This window comes from Pelophylax lessonae (genome assembly GCF_965119305.1).
Source record: "Pelophylax lessonae genome assembly, chromosome: 10".
Lineage (NCBI taxonomy): Eukaryota > Metazoa > Chordata > Amphibia > Anura > Ranidae > Pelophylax > Pelophylax lessonae.
The window spans coordinates 122106821-122124613 of record NC_138777.1 but is presented as its reverse complement, the minus strand read 5'-3'; the positions used below and the strand labels follow the sequence as shown (position 1 = coordinate 122124613).

At 44.0% G+C, this 17793-nt stretch overlaps 1 protein-coding gene across 1 annotated transcript; it reads left to right on the top strand.

Moving 5' to 3' along the window:
• Window positions 1-16576: 16576 nt before the first annotated feature.
• Window positions 16577-17507, top strand: LOC309565523 (uncharacterized protein; the record flags this gene model as incomplete). Its single annotated transcript, XM_082270489.1, has 1 exon — window positions 16577-17507. One exon carries the CDS (start codon window positions 16577-16579, stop codon window positions 17474-17476), a length of 900 nt encoding a protein of 299 aa, XP_082126615.1. The 3' UTR covers window positions 17477-17507.
• Between the last annotated feature and the right edge of the window lie 286 nt (window positions 17508-17793).

Below are 17793 nucleotides of genomic sequence, written 5' to 3'. Positions count from 1 at the left end.
CAAGGATCAGGAGATTGAGGGCTATGTTAGATGATTACAGTCACACACACCTACACAGGTTGAACTGGATGGACTATTGTCTTTATTCAACCTCGCCTACTATGTAACCATATATATATATATATATATAATATATATACATTGGCAACATCACCTACAATTGCATGTAAATGGCCACGTATATTCAAGAAACAGACATGCATATGTGCTGTGTGCAATATAGGTGTGCGCAGCCTATTGCGTTAGGGTGTGCACCCCAAAACTCAAAGCCATGGCAAATGGCAGGTGTGGCCCCCAGTCTGCTTTTCTAAGTGTCGCTTGGCCCCATGTGCATGTTGCTATCTGATGCAATTTCTCATGTTTGTTTTTCCTTTTCAGCCTTCCTTTGGCCCACCACCACCAAAGCGGCTTGAAGATTAATCAGTGGCTAGTTTGGGTAAGTGTCTCTTCTATATTTGTTCTCGACTTGCACTGTTGCCTTTAGAATTCTGCAACTTATTGTGTTTTCTCTCTTTCCTTTGCAGATTGCTGCCTTGGGGAACTTTGCTGCTGAGAGACAGCCAGACTTCCTGCCCACCTTGTTCTCTCATGGCCCCACCCCGAGGTAGAAGGAGAAGGGGAGCAGCTAGGGGGGCCCAGATGGGCACCTTGTCTGGCTCGGGTGTGAGGGAAGCTCCAGCTGTTCCCAGAAGGGAGTCAACTCCCTCCAGCCCGGGGGAGGAAGCCAGGGGGGGTGTTCCCACAACAAGTGGACATGCTGCTTCTCTTTCCAGCCCTGAAGAGGGCCCTTTGAGGAGAAGCAGTCTCCCGGCTTCCCTGTTTCACCACCAGGCAGAACCGGGTCCTGGCATCACTGAGAGGAAAACGCCTGTGGGGTGAAATCAGGGATGCTGTAAATGCAGTGGGTGATAGTGTATGCCGCTCCCGCAAAGTATCAACAAGAGGCTCAACGACATCTGCGGGGCCATCAAGGGAAGGCTGCATTCATGGGCTGTGGAGGAGCTTTATACCCGGGAATGCGGGCTGGATCCAGAACAAATAGGGTTACTGTCCGACTACCAGCACAATTGGCTGCCCCAGCAGGTAGTGTTAGAGGGAGGGCCATGGCAGTGATGTCCACTGGACAGCCAGCTGGGGAGATGACGCCTTCTCAATTAGCCGCTCCCAGCACTTCACAGACCCTTCCCAATCTTCCACCGCTAAACCAGCAAGACTCCTTCCCCACCACTTACTCACAACCCCCAATCCCATATGCCTATTCCTCTGGTTCCACACTCCCCCTTCCAAACAGCCCCATTCACTCCACGCCTTCCTCAGCTTCCTCTCACCACTACTCCCCAGCCGTTTCCATTCTTACCCAACACAGCCCCTCCTATGTCAACCCTCCACCTTGCCCGCACCTCAAAATTACACCTCACAAACCCTCACTCTTCTTCACTCACCTCATACCCCCAGCAGCTGCAGCAGCCACAGCAGCAGCGCCCACAGCAGCAGCAAAAATTCCCCCAGGCTGCAGCAGCCACAGCAGCAGCAGATGTTGCAGCCACAGCAGCAGCAGTACCACCAGCAGCCACAGCAGCAGTACCACCAGCAGCCGCAGCAGCAGCACCACCATGACATGAGAGAGTTACTGCAGGTGCTGCTCGATCATCCTGAAATGTGAAATAAGTTGATGGCACGTCATCAGCAGGGTTCCTCCGCACCTGCTGAGCCACCTCCTTAAGTTTAATTTGATGCAATTTTAGTTTATGTTTATTATTAACTTTTTTTTTTTTTGTTTTTTTTTTTTCTGGAAATGGCCCAATTTTCAGGCCCCTTATTTTTATTTTTTTTTGGGGGGGGGGGTTGTTTATTTGTTTCTCATTTCTGTTTATCATTTGTATCTTGATATTTAAAAAGTGTAGTTCCCAATTGTTTTCTTTGTGTTTGATCTCTTGTATTTTATGAGTGATGTTGGACAAGTAATGGCCCTAGTTAGGCCCCTTTCACACTAGTGCGACTTGTCCCGCGATTTTGGACCGCAAAATCGCATGACAAGTCGTTTTCCATTATTTTCAATGAGCCCCATTCATATCAGTGCGTTTTGAAGTCGCACCGACTTCAAAGTAGTTCCTGCACTACTTTGCCACGATTTGATTGCGTTTTGAGCCATAGCCATTGCTTTAAAATCGCGTCAAAATCACGGCAAAGTCGCGGCAAAGTCGTGCCGCAAAGTCGCAGTGAAATCGCGTCGCATAAGTGTGAAAGGGGCCTTAATGTAGGCCTTTCTACACAGGTGCTCCTCTATCTCCAAACATACTTTCATATCACACGTCTTCTCGCCTGGCTCTCCATCCCTTTGTCGCCAATCCCTGTCCCTTCAGCTCCCGGGTCAGACTCATGGTACCTCCACCACATGACAGCATTTCCTCCACTAGTCATATTTAGCCGTATGTAAGTATGGTTTTCCCCACTTTGGTCATACACTTGTTGATATTCCATACTTGCTGGCTATTTTATAACATGTGAACTATTGTCTTTGACAGGCTTACATATTTATTTACTCCTGATGAGTGGGCCAACAGACCCACGAAACGCGTCAAGTTTTATACAAGATATTCTGTTGAGTTTTAATCCAAGACATTCTACTAATGTATTACTGCTACATATACCTTGCACTGATGCTCATTGGCCTGTGCATTAACCATTATATTTTTATTGTGTGTTTTTACTCAATTTAAGCTATATACTAAGTTTATTGTTTCATATGTATGTTGCTCTGTAATTCTGTCATGTTGATCATGTTTTGTATTAATATCTGACATCTGTTACTTGTCGGTACTTGTTCATATTCAGTTATGTTTTCATAATAAACAAATACATTCATTATTCCATAGTAGTGACTATTGCGTGTACCTCATTCCTCCTGGTATCTGATTTGTTAGTTCAGCAGACACGGGAACGATAACAACAAGCCGGGTGCAGTGAGAGTCATTGGCCGGACAAAGTCACCCAGTACACAGCATGGCAGGACCTTTGAAAGTGTGCATCGTGGGCTCTGGAAACTGCAATTAAGAGAGAGTACGGTGATCACTACCCGCATAAGGAGTGGATATCGAGAGAGCCCCAAATTTGAAAATGAGGAAGGAGGAACCCGCCACCCCAACCCTGAGTGGTTACCATATAAAACGCCTTTACTGGTGCAATGTGAGGTGAGCGGCCTTTGCACCTGTTTTTGGATTTCTAGCTCACTTGGCGTGGAACCATCTGGACTTCACAGAATAAGTCACTTATTAATTTATGAACAATCACCATCAGTCACTATATTTGTATGTTGCACAAAAATATTTATGCTGCACATAGTTTTATGCACTTGGATATCTAGCGTGAAGATTCACTTTTATTCACAGAGTTGGAACACACAGTTCACAAAATTGCATTTTTTTATTCATTGTATTTATTCTGTGTTTGTTGAATATTTTTATTTGTGCATTTTATATATTCATTATTTTAGGGCACGTTATTTCACTAGTTGAATCACATTCATTTATTTTTCCACTTAGTGGTGCGACTTCTGCACCTTGTCACTTTATCAACTTTAGCTTCACTGAATTCCATAATTTTCTCTATTTTATTGCGACTTTGTCATCTATATATATTTCTCCAGTCTCACTCAGACACTGACCTTTCTTCTTTGCCATTTCTGATGGATTGTGCTCATTTTTTACATGTTATTTGATGTGTTTTTACTCACCTCTTTTAGGATATTGATGCTTTTTTTGGAAATGTACTATTTATGCATTTTTCTGGATTTTATGGAATTAGCGCCGATTCATCTTACCCATCTTGACCTCTTTCAAAGTCCCATCTGGGCACTCCTTTTATTTGCTATTGAATTAGGGATGGAGTTGCACACAATTGCTAGTGTCAGACCATTCCCCCTTTCTCTCTAGATTTGGGGGAGGGGGGGGGGACCCATGATATTGCCTGAGCCAAACTTTTTGCATTTTGATTCCCTTAAAAAAGCTAGACAAGCAACAAAGGCCACCATCTGCATTGTTGGTGTCATGGGGTTTGAGAGATATTTTTTTAGGGATTCTCTACTGTACAGTCAAAAGTCACTCTTTACACATATTGTAATCTTTACCTATGCAATGTTTTGTCACACATGTTAAAGATTAAATGTCATTTTCTAAACAAACACACAGACATTATTTGAAAAGCAAATGATGTCTTGACACCTGGTTCACACTGCCTGACAAGTCGCGCTCCATTGTGTGCAATGGAACCGTTCTAATCAGAGTGACTCAAGTCGCTCCGACTTAGAAAAGGTTTCTTCACTTGGGGGCGACTTTGGAGCAGCTATTAGTGCCAGTTGACACTATTGCGATGACAGACATCGCATGTGATTTGGAGCGCAATGTTCTGAAAATCACATGCGATGTCTGTGTGGTGCAAATTCTGCCATACTGTCTGGCTGAATTTGCCCCGCAATCGCAGTGAACTCACACAGGGTCCTTTTTTTTGGTCCACAGCAGAATTGGATTGCATAGTGGTTCACAGCAGTACCATCCGATTCATGTGCGAAATGTCAGATCCCACTGCGATATGCAATCTGATCTGAGGGTTTTGTTCATTTGGAATTGACACCCCCAGTGATTCGCATATGACAGTGTGAACTGATTGTGCTGCAAATGCGATCCATTAACACGCAGTAGATTTGCAGTGTTCCCGCATCGCTATCTGTGAACCAGCTATTGCTTTGTTTTTTTGAGTGTTTCTCAACTGCAATCCTTCGGAGACATGAACAGGCCAGGTTTTCCATTTAACTCATATACATCACAGGTGAACGAATTAGCTGCTGTATTTGCAGTGATAGACACATGCACAGCCATTTTATAATCCTGAAACTCAGAAAGACATGTAGACCACAAGAGCTTGCAGTGTTTATGTATGTATACTGTATTTTTGTATTTTCTGGCGTATAAGATGACTAGGCATATAAGAAGACCCCCAACTTTTCCAGTTAAAATATAGAGTTTGGAATATACCTGCCGTATAGCTGTACTGGTGCTATAATGTATGAACAGGTACAGATACTGGTGCTGTACTGTATGTGGTACCCAGTATACAACCGGTGATTGGATGGTTGTAAGCCTGCTTGGATTGGTCAGCTCTCCCTGCCTGCCCAGCCCTCCCTGTCTCAGAGAATATCAGAGCGGTATGCCCGGGGTATGGAAAAAAGAGAGAGAGAGCATCCATGTGACCAGCAAATCACGCCTCTTTCACCCTTCTAGCCCGCCCTTGTATCCTATGACCGTACCTCCTTCTCTGCCTCTCAGATCTCGCACATGCGCGCCTGCACCGCTTTACTGCAGTCCTCTGGAGCGAGATGCAGAGAAGGAGGTACGGTAATAGGATACAAGGGAGGGCCAGACGGATGAAAGAGGCGTGTTTTTCTGGTCACATCACCGCTCTCTCTCTCTCTGGTGTACTTTTAATAAACAGAGAAAAGCCGTGATCCTGAGGATCACAACTGATCTCTGATGAGTTACCGTTTAGTTTGCTGAGATGAGGAGCAGAGAACATGTTCTTCTCTTCTCATCACAGTACATGACCGTTTCTGTCACAAACGGCCAGTTTAGAAAAGTGAGATCTGAAGATCACACAGCCGTTATTCTGAAATATCTCCATTCCAGATTCTCCAGCTCAGAGGTGGAGAATCAGGGGGAGAAGCTGTGTGATCAGAGGAAGAAGACTTCTTTCTTCTGATATATCAGCACCAGTGGGTTCAAAATTAAAAAAATATATATATATATGTATATATGGTATGTATGAATGTGTGTATATATATATATATATATACTGTATGTACTGGTGTATGTGTATATATATATATATATATATATACACTGTATGTACTGGTGTATATATATACTGTATGTACATATGTATATACACTGTATGTATGTATACTGTATATGTGTGTGTGTGTGTGTATAGATCGATAGATATTCAGTAAGTTTTCATGTGTCAGAACATGTCATTACGAGTGCTTTTAAACTTTGGTTTCACTTTTAAAACTTGGCGGCACTGTAATCTCACAAAATCTCGTGAGATTACAGGCAGTCCACCCAGTTATACAGGGATCACGGCCGTTTTCAGAGAAAAAAATTCTCCTCTGATCACCCTTTGGGAATTGAAGTTCTCGGCCACCTAAACTGGGTGCCAGAGTTGATAATTTTTCTCTGAGAACTGCCGAGAAGTGAACTGAGAGAAAACTTCTCAGTTTACTAAACGTACACCTCTATCTTTTTTCCATACCCTGGGCATACCGCGGACGTTTTTGAGCCCCCAATATTCTCCAGTTCGGCTCTGAAGTTTCAGCATCCGTCCTATAAGATGACACCCGGCGTATAAGATGACCCCCGACTTTTGAGAAGATTTTCCTGGGTTAAAAAGTCATCTTATACGCCGGAAAATACATTATCTATATTTTTATATAATGTGTTTACTTCTCATATATATTTTTCTAATATAATGTTGAAAAGGGTGAACATATTTGTGTTTATATAGACATATTTTTTTAACATCAATATGTACCTTGTTTTTTTATTTAGAAAATATATTTATTTATATATATATATATATATATATATATATATATATATATATATATATATATATATATATAAATATATTTCATCGTTTGAGATATTTAGAAAACATATACATTTTTGGGACTTATCTTTATTGATACACCCAACCTAACCCTAAAAATATATCTATATAGAGATATCTAAATATTTTCTGGAGGGTGTCTAGTACACACATACCTAAACAAGCACCCTCTCTTGAACCGATTATATATATATATATATATATATATATATATATATATATATATATATATATATATATATACACACACACACACACACACACAGAGCTGTATCCAGACATACAGGAACAGGTTCACATGCAGGAAGTCTCTACAATTGGGAAATGACGTATACTAGCCAGGAAGTGCATGTGTTTCAACCTGCACTATATAACACTCAACTCCCCCACTGCTAGCTAACTGAGAGACATCCCACACACAACTTACCTTACAGATAAATGCCACAATCTCTGCAGTGAACAGGGAGGAAGCCATGGTTCTCCGGATTGCAAGAGGAACTGTACAGCTTCCTGAAACGTGTGCACCTTCTAACAATGTCATTGGCAGTTCCGGTTTGCGAGCGTGAGCTTGCGCATACCCTGTATGCCAACGTGAGTTCGCGATCAAGCGGCAACAATTGCAAAATACACAACGCATGTCCAAGATACAGATGTACATTACACCAAACGCATCTAAAAGACACAATTACATAGAATACATTGATTTATGGTCTACCCAAATGTTTGTTTTTATTTTTCAGTTTTATTGAACACATAAGAAATTTTTTTTAGCAGACATTTTAAACATGGCCGCCCACCACCATCAAAGTTTATTCAAAGCACAGTGCACAGCTAAAATGATTCAGATAGGACTTTTTTTTTTTTTTTTTTTACAATATACAAGCCTCAAGTTATAAAAGCTTGAGAGAATTTAGCAAATACAGCTGCAAGAAAAAGTATGTGAACCCTTTGGAGTGATATGGATTTCTGCACAAATTGGTCATAAAATGTGATCAGATCATCATCTAAGTCACAACAATAGACAATCACAGTCTGCTTAAAGTAATAACACACAAAGAATTAAATGTTGCCATGTTTTTATTGAACACACCATGTAAACATTCACAGTGCAGGTGGAAAAAGTATGTGAACCCCTAGACTAATGACATCTCCAAGAGCAAATTGGAGTGAGATGTAGGCCAACTGGAGTCCAATCAATGAGATGAGATTGGAGGTGTTGTTTACAGCTGCCCTGCACTATAAAAAAACACACACCAGTTCTGGGTTTGCTTTTCACAAGAAGCATTGCCTGATGTGAATGATGCCTCGCACAAAAGAGCTCTCAGAAGACCTACGATTAAGAATGGTTGACTTGCATAAAGCTGGAAAGGGTTATAAAAGTATCTCCAAAAGCCTTGCTGTTCATCAGTTCACGGTAAGACAAATTGTCTATGAGTGGAGAAAGTTGAGCACCACTGCTACTCTCCCTAGAAGTGGCCGTCCTGTAAAGATGACTGCAAGAGCACAGCACAGACTGCTCAATGAGGTGAAGAAGAATCCTAGAGTGTCAGCTAAAGACTTACAAAAGTCACTAGCAAATGCTAACATCCCTGTTAGCGAATCTACAATACGAAAAAGTGGTTAGCACATCTGCCTGGCAGCACTAGGGTCATGTCTTTTCTATCATGACATCAGAGTACCCATGGTGTAAAAAGTTGTGGCTGGAATAGGCGGGCTATAAGATGTCTCTCAATGTTATATTAAAACAAACTATAGCTTTAACAACATCTCTCTTACCTTAACAGAAATTTCTCCTTCCCCACCTAAAGTGTTACTAAACCCACAACAGTAAAATCAGTTTGTAAATGCAGTAAAGCATGCTTGTTATACTCACTGTGGAACCTAAAGGGTTAATCCTCCACAATAAAAGTAAAAGGCTGTTTGATCCAGGCTTCTCTGATCCTCCTCTTCTTTAACTGACTCCTAATAGTTTCCTGATAACTCAGAGTCTTTGGAAACAGGCTGATCTTTGATTGGCTAAAGAAAACCACATGGTACAGGGAGCTGTGATAGGCCCTGGTACCATGTGATAGCTGTGGGCCAATCATAGCTCACTAGTTTAGGAAGCAAAGCTGTTGTAAATGAGATTCATTCATAACAGCTTCGTAGACATTGTGATTATGTGATCGCATAACGATTCCATAAGCCCACAGCCGCTCAAAGAGGAACGGTACCGTGAGCCACAATCTGCTGTGTCCGGTGGCCACAGCAGTTGCGAGGGGCATGCTGTGCACCCTAGAAGATATGCAGTGACCCCCATTAGCCCCAGTAGGCACCATGACATATATGTACACGATTGTACCTACACGTGCCAACCCGCTACAGTATATGTACTGTGGCGGGACAGCGTGTCTGCGTGTGTGTGTGTGTGTGTGTGTATGTGTATATGTGTGTATATATATATATATATATATATATATATATATATATATATATATATATATATATATATATATATATACACATTATTATTAATATACAATATTTATGGAGGGCCATCAGTTGGTGCAGCACTTTACAAAATGCATATACAGTGCCTTGCGAAAGTATTCGGCCCCCTTGAACTTTACGACCTTTTGCCACATTTCAGGCTTCAAACATAAAGATATAAAACTGTAATTGTTTGTGAAGAATCAACAAGTGGGACACAATCATGAAGTGGAACGAAATTTATTGGATATTTCACGTCGGCAGATCTACGTCGGCACTTTCCGCCGGTCCTGTGCGCGCTCCCGCCGATGGCTCGATTGGGTTCAGAACCGATCAGTCATCAGGTCCAGGCCAATCCTTTTTGACCTGGACCTGTAGATCGGTCCTGCCCAATCAGATCCTGTTCTGAGCCTGTGAAATGTAAACACAGGCTCAGAAAAGACGTGCTCTCCCCTCCCATGATCCTTTTTGGATCCAGCGTGAGAGGAGAGCACATCTAACTGTAAGTAACTGCACAAGCACACACTTGTACACTTAGATAGGCACATTTAACCCCCGATCGCCCCCCCCCAGTTAACCCCTACACCACCTGACACAACACACACTGTATACAGCATATAGCATTTTCCTATATACCTGTATAAGTGTGATTTGTGGTCAGGTGTAGCGCTTAAATTACCCCCCACCCCCCCAATAAAGATTTAACCCCCTGATCCCCCCTGATCACCGCCAGTTAACCCCTACCCCGCTGTCACATTCAACACTAATACAAACGTAATATACTCTGTTTTTGTATTTTTGTATTAGTGTGATTGTGATCTGAATTAGCGCAAGCGACTAAGTTTCTGTCCCAAGGAGGTTTAGGGTCCCCGCCACCCACCCAATAAAGATTTAACCCCCTGATCCCCCCTGATCACCCCTACACCCCCTGCCACAACACACTGTATACAGTATATAGCATTTTCTATATACCCGTATAAGTGTGACTTGTGACCACGTTTAGCGCTTGCAACCGTTCCTTTTATCCTTAGGATACCCGCCAGCCCCTCCCAATAAAGATTTAACCCCCTGATCCCCCCGATCACATCCAGTTAACCCCTTCCCCCTGTCACATTGCACACTAATACACACATAATATACTGTTTTTACTGTATTTTGTATTAGTGTGATTGTGACTTGAGGTTGCGCTAGCGAGTTAGTTTCTATCCCAAAGGAGGTTTAGGGTCCCCGCCATCCCCCCCCCCCAGATCCCTGGAGCATAGTTAGAAATAACCCCTTGATTACCACACACACGCACACACACACACGCACGCACGCACGCACGCACATACACTTCCATTACTAGCATAGTGTTTGAACAGATCAATATCTGATCTGATCAGAACTATACTAGCGCCCCCATAGTTTAGGGTTCCACGATCAGCACTGATTCCGGCCAGCATCTGCGTTTAACCCTTTCACCTAGGCAAGTGTAGTAATCAATAGATTACTGTCACTTACAAAAAAACACAACACACAAAACCGCTGTGTTAGCAGAGTCAGGCCTGATCCCTGCTAGCATTAGCAGTTTTTTTTGGTAGCACTTGAAATATTTCTTGACAACCAGGTGCTTATATTACCTGTGAGTCGCACTACTGTACCGGTAAATTTAGTTACCAAAATGACCAAACGTTGGTACAGTGGTGAAGAGATATATAGTATAATGACCATGTCAGATGAGAGCCATGGGGAAGCCTCACTGGCAGAATCAGGGTCAGTATACGAACCAGATGACAGCAGCGGCTCCCTGACATATAGCTCCGATGACAGATGGGTCCCTGTTAGACCCAGGCGTACCCGACCCCATTCTGGAGTTGTTGAGATGCAGGAATCGCAGGGTGCTCGTATGGAGCAGAGAGTGGTTACTAGTGCCGCTCATCCTTCTGGTGACCTGGCAAGCGCCAGCGGCCTAGTACACCCTGGACCTACTACAACCAGCACTGCAGTATCACCTGGTGACGTGGCGAGTCCCCTAAGTGCAGTTGAAGCTGGTGCAGTGGCTAGCACGAGTAGTGGCCCGCAGCCACCGCGTATTCAAAGACAGGCCCTTAGAGCCCATAGTGCCCTCCGTGATGCGCTGGCATATCCCAATTGGCAACCCACTGATTCTACAGCGCCAGTACTTCCCCTATTCACTGCCCAACCTGGAATCCACGTGGAGACAGCTGGTTTTACGCCCCTGAACTTTTTTGAGCTGTTCTTCACGGAAGATCTTTTCAGATCTATTGTGGATGAATCAAATTTATATGTACAACAGTTCATCGACGCCAACCCAAATTCGCCCCTTGCCAGACAATTGGGCTGGAAACCTATAACGGTTTCCGAATTTAAAATCTTTCTGGGCCTTTCCCTCAACATGGGCATAATCAAACAGAGTGAATTGCGGCTATATTGGTCCACTAGCCCACTTCACCATATGCACATGTACTCTGCCTCCATGTCCAGAGCGAGATATGAGCAAATTCTGCGATTTATGCATTTCAGCGACAATGAAATCTGTTGTCCTCGGGGAGACCCTGCATATGATCGGCTCCACAAAAGTCGGCCCCTCATAGACCACTTCAGTCAGCGGTTTGCAACCTTGTTCACCCCTGAACAAGTTGTCTGCGTTGACGAGTCCCTGATTAAATTTACTGGCCGCCTTGCTATTAAACAGTACCTCCCCAGCAAGCGTGCCAAGTACGGGGTCAAGCTGTATAAATTGTGTGACAGGGCCACAGGTTATACAGTTAGTTTCCGGGTCTATGAGGGAAAAGATAGCTGTGTGGAGCCCCCCAACTGTCCAGATTACATAGGGAGCAGCGGCAAGATTGTTTGGGACTTGGTGTCACCCTTATCCGGAAAGGGGTACCATTGGTACGTGGACAACTTTAACACAAGCGTGCCACTATTTAGTCACCTGCTCGAATTAAAAATTAGCGCATGTGGCACTGTGCGACCTAATCGCCGGGGCTTCCCCCAATGGCTTGTAGATTCCCGTCTTAGTCGGGGGGCGAAAGCCTGCTTGAAAAAGGACAAATTGCTTGCGGTGAAGTGGAAGGATACACTGGATGTTTATGTTCTGTCCTCCCTTCACGCAGACACGACGATCCAAATCCCTACGGCAACTGGGGTTATGGAGAAACCCCTCTGTGTCCACGAATATAACCTTAATATGGGAGGGGTGGACCTTAACGACCAGCTTTTGGCGCCGTATTTAGTTGCCCGTAAAGCCAGACGTTGAGTCCCTTTAACTCAACTCCCCACAATCCTCTGGGCTCCCAGCATCCCCTGTGTTCCTGGACACACCCAGAGAGTATAATTGCCAGCTCCTCCCACCTTTCTGTGCTCAGAGAGATCCTGCCTGATGGGACAGCAGTGGGCTGTCCCCAGGTGCTGGGTCCTCATCTGCCAAATCTGGTGTGCGGGCCACCAGCAGTGAGCATGCAGCATCTATCCAAGCCCCAGTCAGTCACTGGAGAGGACTCTGTTACATTCCATGTAGAGAAGTTGTCCAAGCAGTGGGGTGGTCCTATCTATGGCCCCCAGAGCCTCCTGACCAAAGTCAGCATCAGCAGTGCCAGTATGAAGTCTGTGCCAGCAGAAAATCCCTCAGCTCACAGTCTACTGAATGAACGATTAACATCTTGGGGCACGTGAGATTTCTCTAGCTCTCTATCCTCTATCAGTAAACTTAACTCAGAGCACTCTGTTGCCATCCAGTGGCCATTCGTAGAACTGCAGTAGAATTGTTTTCATATGTTTTATGTCTGTTTCCCCACTCCTTATGCTGCCGTTTTGTCAGGGCCGGTGCTAGACTATTCTGCGCCCTAGGCAAGACCAACTACGTGCGCGCCCCCCCCCCCCCAAAAAAAAAGAACACTTTAAAATGTTTAAAATCAGTAGAAAATGATCTAATATAAGCATGCGCCATGCATTCCCCATACACCCCCTATACTCACAACACACTCCATGCATTCCCCATACACCCCCTATACTTACAACACACTCCATGCATTCTCCATACTTCCCCTATAATTACAGCACACTCCATGCATTCTCCATACACCCCTATACTTACAGCACACTCCATGCATTCCCCATACACCCCTATACTTACAGCACATTCCATGCATTCCCCATACACCCCCTATAATTACAGCACACTCCATGCATTCCCCATACACCCCTATACTCACAACACACTCCATGCATTCCCCATACACCCCCTATACTCACAACACACTCCATGCATTCTCCATACACCCCTATACTCACAGCACACTCCATGCATTCTCCATACACCCCTATACTTACAACCCACTCCATGCATTCTCCATACACCCCTATACTCACAACACACTCCATGCATTCTCCAAACACCCCCTATAATTACAGCACACTCCATGCATTCCCCATACACCCCTATACTCACAGCACTCTCCATGCATTCCCCATACACCCCTATACTCACAACACACTCCATGCATTCCCCATACACCCCTATACTTACAACACACTCCATGCATTCCCCATACATCCTCTATAAGCACCTTATGTGTATTCAGCAGTCCTCAGTTCTAAATTTCCCGTCTCATCCTCTGATATCTGGGTTGTAGTAGCTGTGACCCGCCTGACACAACTGCCCTTCTGCTCAGCAACTCACTCACAACGTTTTGGGAAGTTTTCTGGTGTTTGAATAAAGTTTTTGCCACACAAACCCTTGCATTCTGGGTAATTTAGTTCAGAGCTGTGCCAGCCGCCCATACACAGAGGAGGATGCGGGTCATTGAAAACTACATCTCCCAGACTGCAGTGCGCAGCCCCGTGTTCTGCATTAAGCAGGGATTGGTTGGGAGAGAAGTCAGTGTCTGTGTCGGGATGGAGTCTGATCCTCTGTGGAGGAAAACCACTGAGAACAGACAAAATCTGCTTCCTCTGGAGTGGGGAGCCGGGATAGCAATTGTGAGATCCTGCATAATGTAATCAGTATACCAGCAGCCGTGGCTGCGCCCTAGGTGGCAGTGCGCTCTAGGCAACTGCCTAGTCCACCTAGTGGTAGCGCCGGCCCTGCGTTTTGTACTGCAAACCCCTGTTCACATGATCTCCTGTATAATCTAAGTTGATTTTCATTGTTAAGTAAAGTAGAAATTGCACATCACCACTGGTCTGATCATTTGGCTGATACCATTACATAACACTATCATAAGGCTTCATGGTAGGTTTTGTGAAGACAAAATAACATTTTAATCCACACTTATAAGTTTGAACCTTGGCCAATTGTCACGCTTGCCTGTGTCTCATTCCAGCACCTGCTCTTTCCCTCTGTGTGAGTCCGCTAGCATACAGTAAATCAAAGATCGCCAGTGCAACAGCCAATCCACAGCCTCGGGCTATCTTAAAACTGTCTTAGTACACTTGAACACTCTAGCTGCTGGGTCTCAATGTTTCCTGATGTTTTTTTAGATTTTCTCCATGTTTGCCCCCGTTATCCTTAGCAGTTCTGCATCATAGCATCCTCTGTGATCTCATTGCACCTCTGTAACTCTGCTTGTAGGCAGGTACTGGCCTGCAGTTTGTCAGTCAACATGAAGATGGTGTTGTGTCAGACTAATTTGTCTCCTAATATGGGCTCCAGTCAGTTATCTTGGGACATAAACACAATTCTAATCTTTTTGGCTCTATACACCACCACCATAGATTTGAAATAAAACAAACAAGATGTGCTTTAACTGCAGACTTTAAGTTTTCATTTGAGGGTATTTACATCCAAATCAGGGTGTAAGGTGAAAGGTGTAGGAATTACAACAGTTTGTATTTTTGCCTCCCACTTTTTAAGGGACCAAAAGTAATGGGACAATTGGCTGCTCAGCTGTTCCATGGCCAGGTGTGTGTTATTCCCTCATTATCCTATTTACAAGGAGAAGATAAAAGGTCCAGGGTTCATTTCAAGTGTGCTATTTGCATTTTGAATCTGTTGCTATCAACTCTTAATATGAGATCCAAAGAGCTGTCACTATCAGTGAAGCAAGCCATCATTAAGCTGAAAAAACAAAACAAACCCATCAGAGAGATAACAAAAACATTAGGTGTGGCCAAATCAACTGTTTGGAACATCCTTAAAAAGAAAGAATGCACCGGTGAGCTCAGCAACACCAAAAGACCCGGAAGACCACGGAAAACAACTGTGGTGGATGACCGAAGAATTCTTTCCCTGGTGAAGAAAATACCCTTCACAACAGTTGGCCAGATTCAAGAACACTCTCCAGGAGGTAGGTGTATGTGTGTCAAAGTCAAAAATTAAGAGAAGACTTCACCAGAGTGAATACAGAGGGTTTACCACAAGATGTAAACCATTTGGCAAGCCTCAAAAACAGGAAGGCAAGAGTAGAGTTTGCCAAACATCATCTAAAAAAGCCTTCACAGTTCTGGAACAACATCCTATGGACAGATGAGACCAAGATCAACTTGTACCAGAGTGATGGGAAGAGAAGAGTATGGAGAAGTATAGGAAATGCTCATGATCCAAAACATACCATATCATCAGTGAAGCATGGTGGTAGTAGTGTCATGGGGCGGGCATATATGGCTGCCAATGGAACTGGTTCTCTTGTATTTACTAATGATGTGACTGCTGACAAAATCAGCAGGATGAATTCTGAAGTGTTTCGGGCAATATTATCTGCTCATATTCAGCCAAATGCTTCAGAACTCATTGGACGGCGCTTCACAGTGCAGATGGACAATGACCCGAAGCATACTGCGAAAGCAACCAAAGAGTTTTTTAAGGGAAAGAAGTGGAATGTTAGGCAATGGCCAAGTCAATCACCTGACCTAAATCCGATTGAGCATGCATTTCACTTGCTGAAGACAAATGTGCTGCCTTCGCACTGTATATCTTGTACCTGGCACTCAGCAGTGTCTGTCCCTTTAAGACCCTCCATTTTCTTGTAGCCTAGGGGCGGGTCTTCTCCCTTCTGCTTTGGGCAAGTCTAAATTTGTCTATCCATTCCAGCGTGAGCCACCATAGAGAACAGACCCTTAGCACTTTTAAGCTAATCTATTGCAAACATGATGAACACCAAAAGCCTTTTTAACACTCACAATATCAATATCACACATGCACACGCATAATATATCTCAGTAAAGATTGCATCAGTTAAAGAAACCAGCACTTCTTTCATTGAGATTTGGTTATTACTTGATGTGAAGCTGCGTACCTCAAGCAACACACAACCGAGACATTACAGTAAAAAGGCTTTAAAACGTTATCAGAAGCAGTTAAACAGCTTTGAATCGTCCGCAGCAGTAAAAGGACTCATAAATCCAGTCTGTGTGGGAGCAAAACGAAAGTGAAACTAATTTCCCCTCACTTACTAGAACACAGGCTGTGTGTTCAGTCATCATCATCATCCACGCTGTTAGCAAAATGGAGAAGCAGAACACAGAGAACAACACTCTGTCAGTTAACCCTCAATGCTCCTGTAAAGAGGAAGACACATGCAGCTTGCTAAGAACTAGGTCTAGATGTACAACACTGTCCGGAACATCCAGTCAAACAGATCTGACTTCAGCTAGCGCCGGTGCAGCAAGATCTAAACGCACTAGTTCTAGACATTCAAGCATCACTAGTTCTAGACATTCAAGCATCACTAGTTCTAGACATTCAAGCATCACCAGTCTGTCATCAGTTAGCGTCAAAGCAACCAAGGCAAGAGCAAAAGCAGAAGCAGCCTGTGCGATGGCTTCTTATGCAGAACAGGAAGCTGAATTGATGAGAGAGCAGGCAAAAAGTGAATCTGAAGCACTTAGAAAAAAAGCAGAAAGTGAATCTGAGGCACTTAGGAAAAAAGCAGTAGTGCAAGCATCTTTACAGTTACTCAAACAGCAGAAAAACGCTGCAGCAGCCTTAGAAGAGGCAGAAGTTCTTGCAAGGGCTGCCGAATCTCAGTTCGCTGGCATAGAAACCCAGATGTCAACCCACAGCACAATCCAACGCATCCGTGAGTACGTACAGTCACAAGCAACCAGGTACACTGACCAGCAGTCCAATGACATACCTAGGTCGTCATTGACTCCACCAGCAATAAGCAACTTTGATACTACGCCACACTGCAAGACTGAATCAGAACCTCAGCGTGAGGAGTCAAGTGGTCGCATGCTCAGAGACCAATCTGCCAACCCTCCAAGAGTGCAAATAGATGCTGATGTAATCCCTCCTCAAGCAAATACAAGCCTGGATTATAGCAGAAAGATTTACAACAGACGAGAACAACAACCTAACCAAAGTGGACTTAGTCAAGCGTTTAATCAGCCTTACCAGCCGTAGCCATACCCTGAGTTTACACCCAGGAAGTATTCACCAGATGCAGTAAGAGCTACAGAAGTCGCAAGATTCCTGATGCGCTGTGAGGTAGTGAGCGCTGGTCTCATGAAATTCGATGACAGTCCAGAAAACTACTGGGCCTGGAAGTCCTCTTTCCTGAGCAGTACCCAAAACTTACATCTGACAGACAGAGAAATGCTTGACCAGCTCGTCAAATGGCTAGGACCAGAGTCCACTGAGCAAGCCCAAAGAATCAGGTCAGTACATGTTCATGACGCAGCAGCAGGACTTGCAGTGGTGTGGCAGAGACTAGAACAATG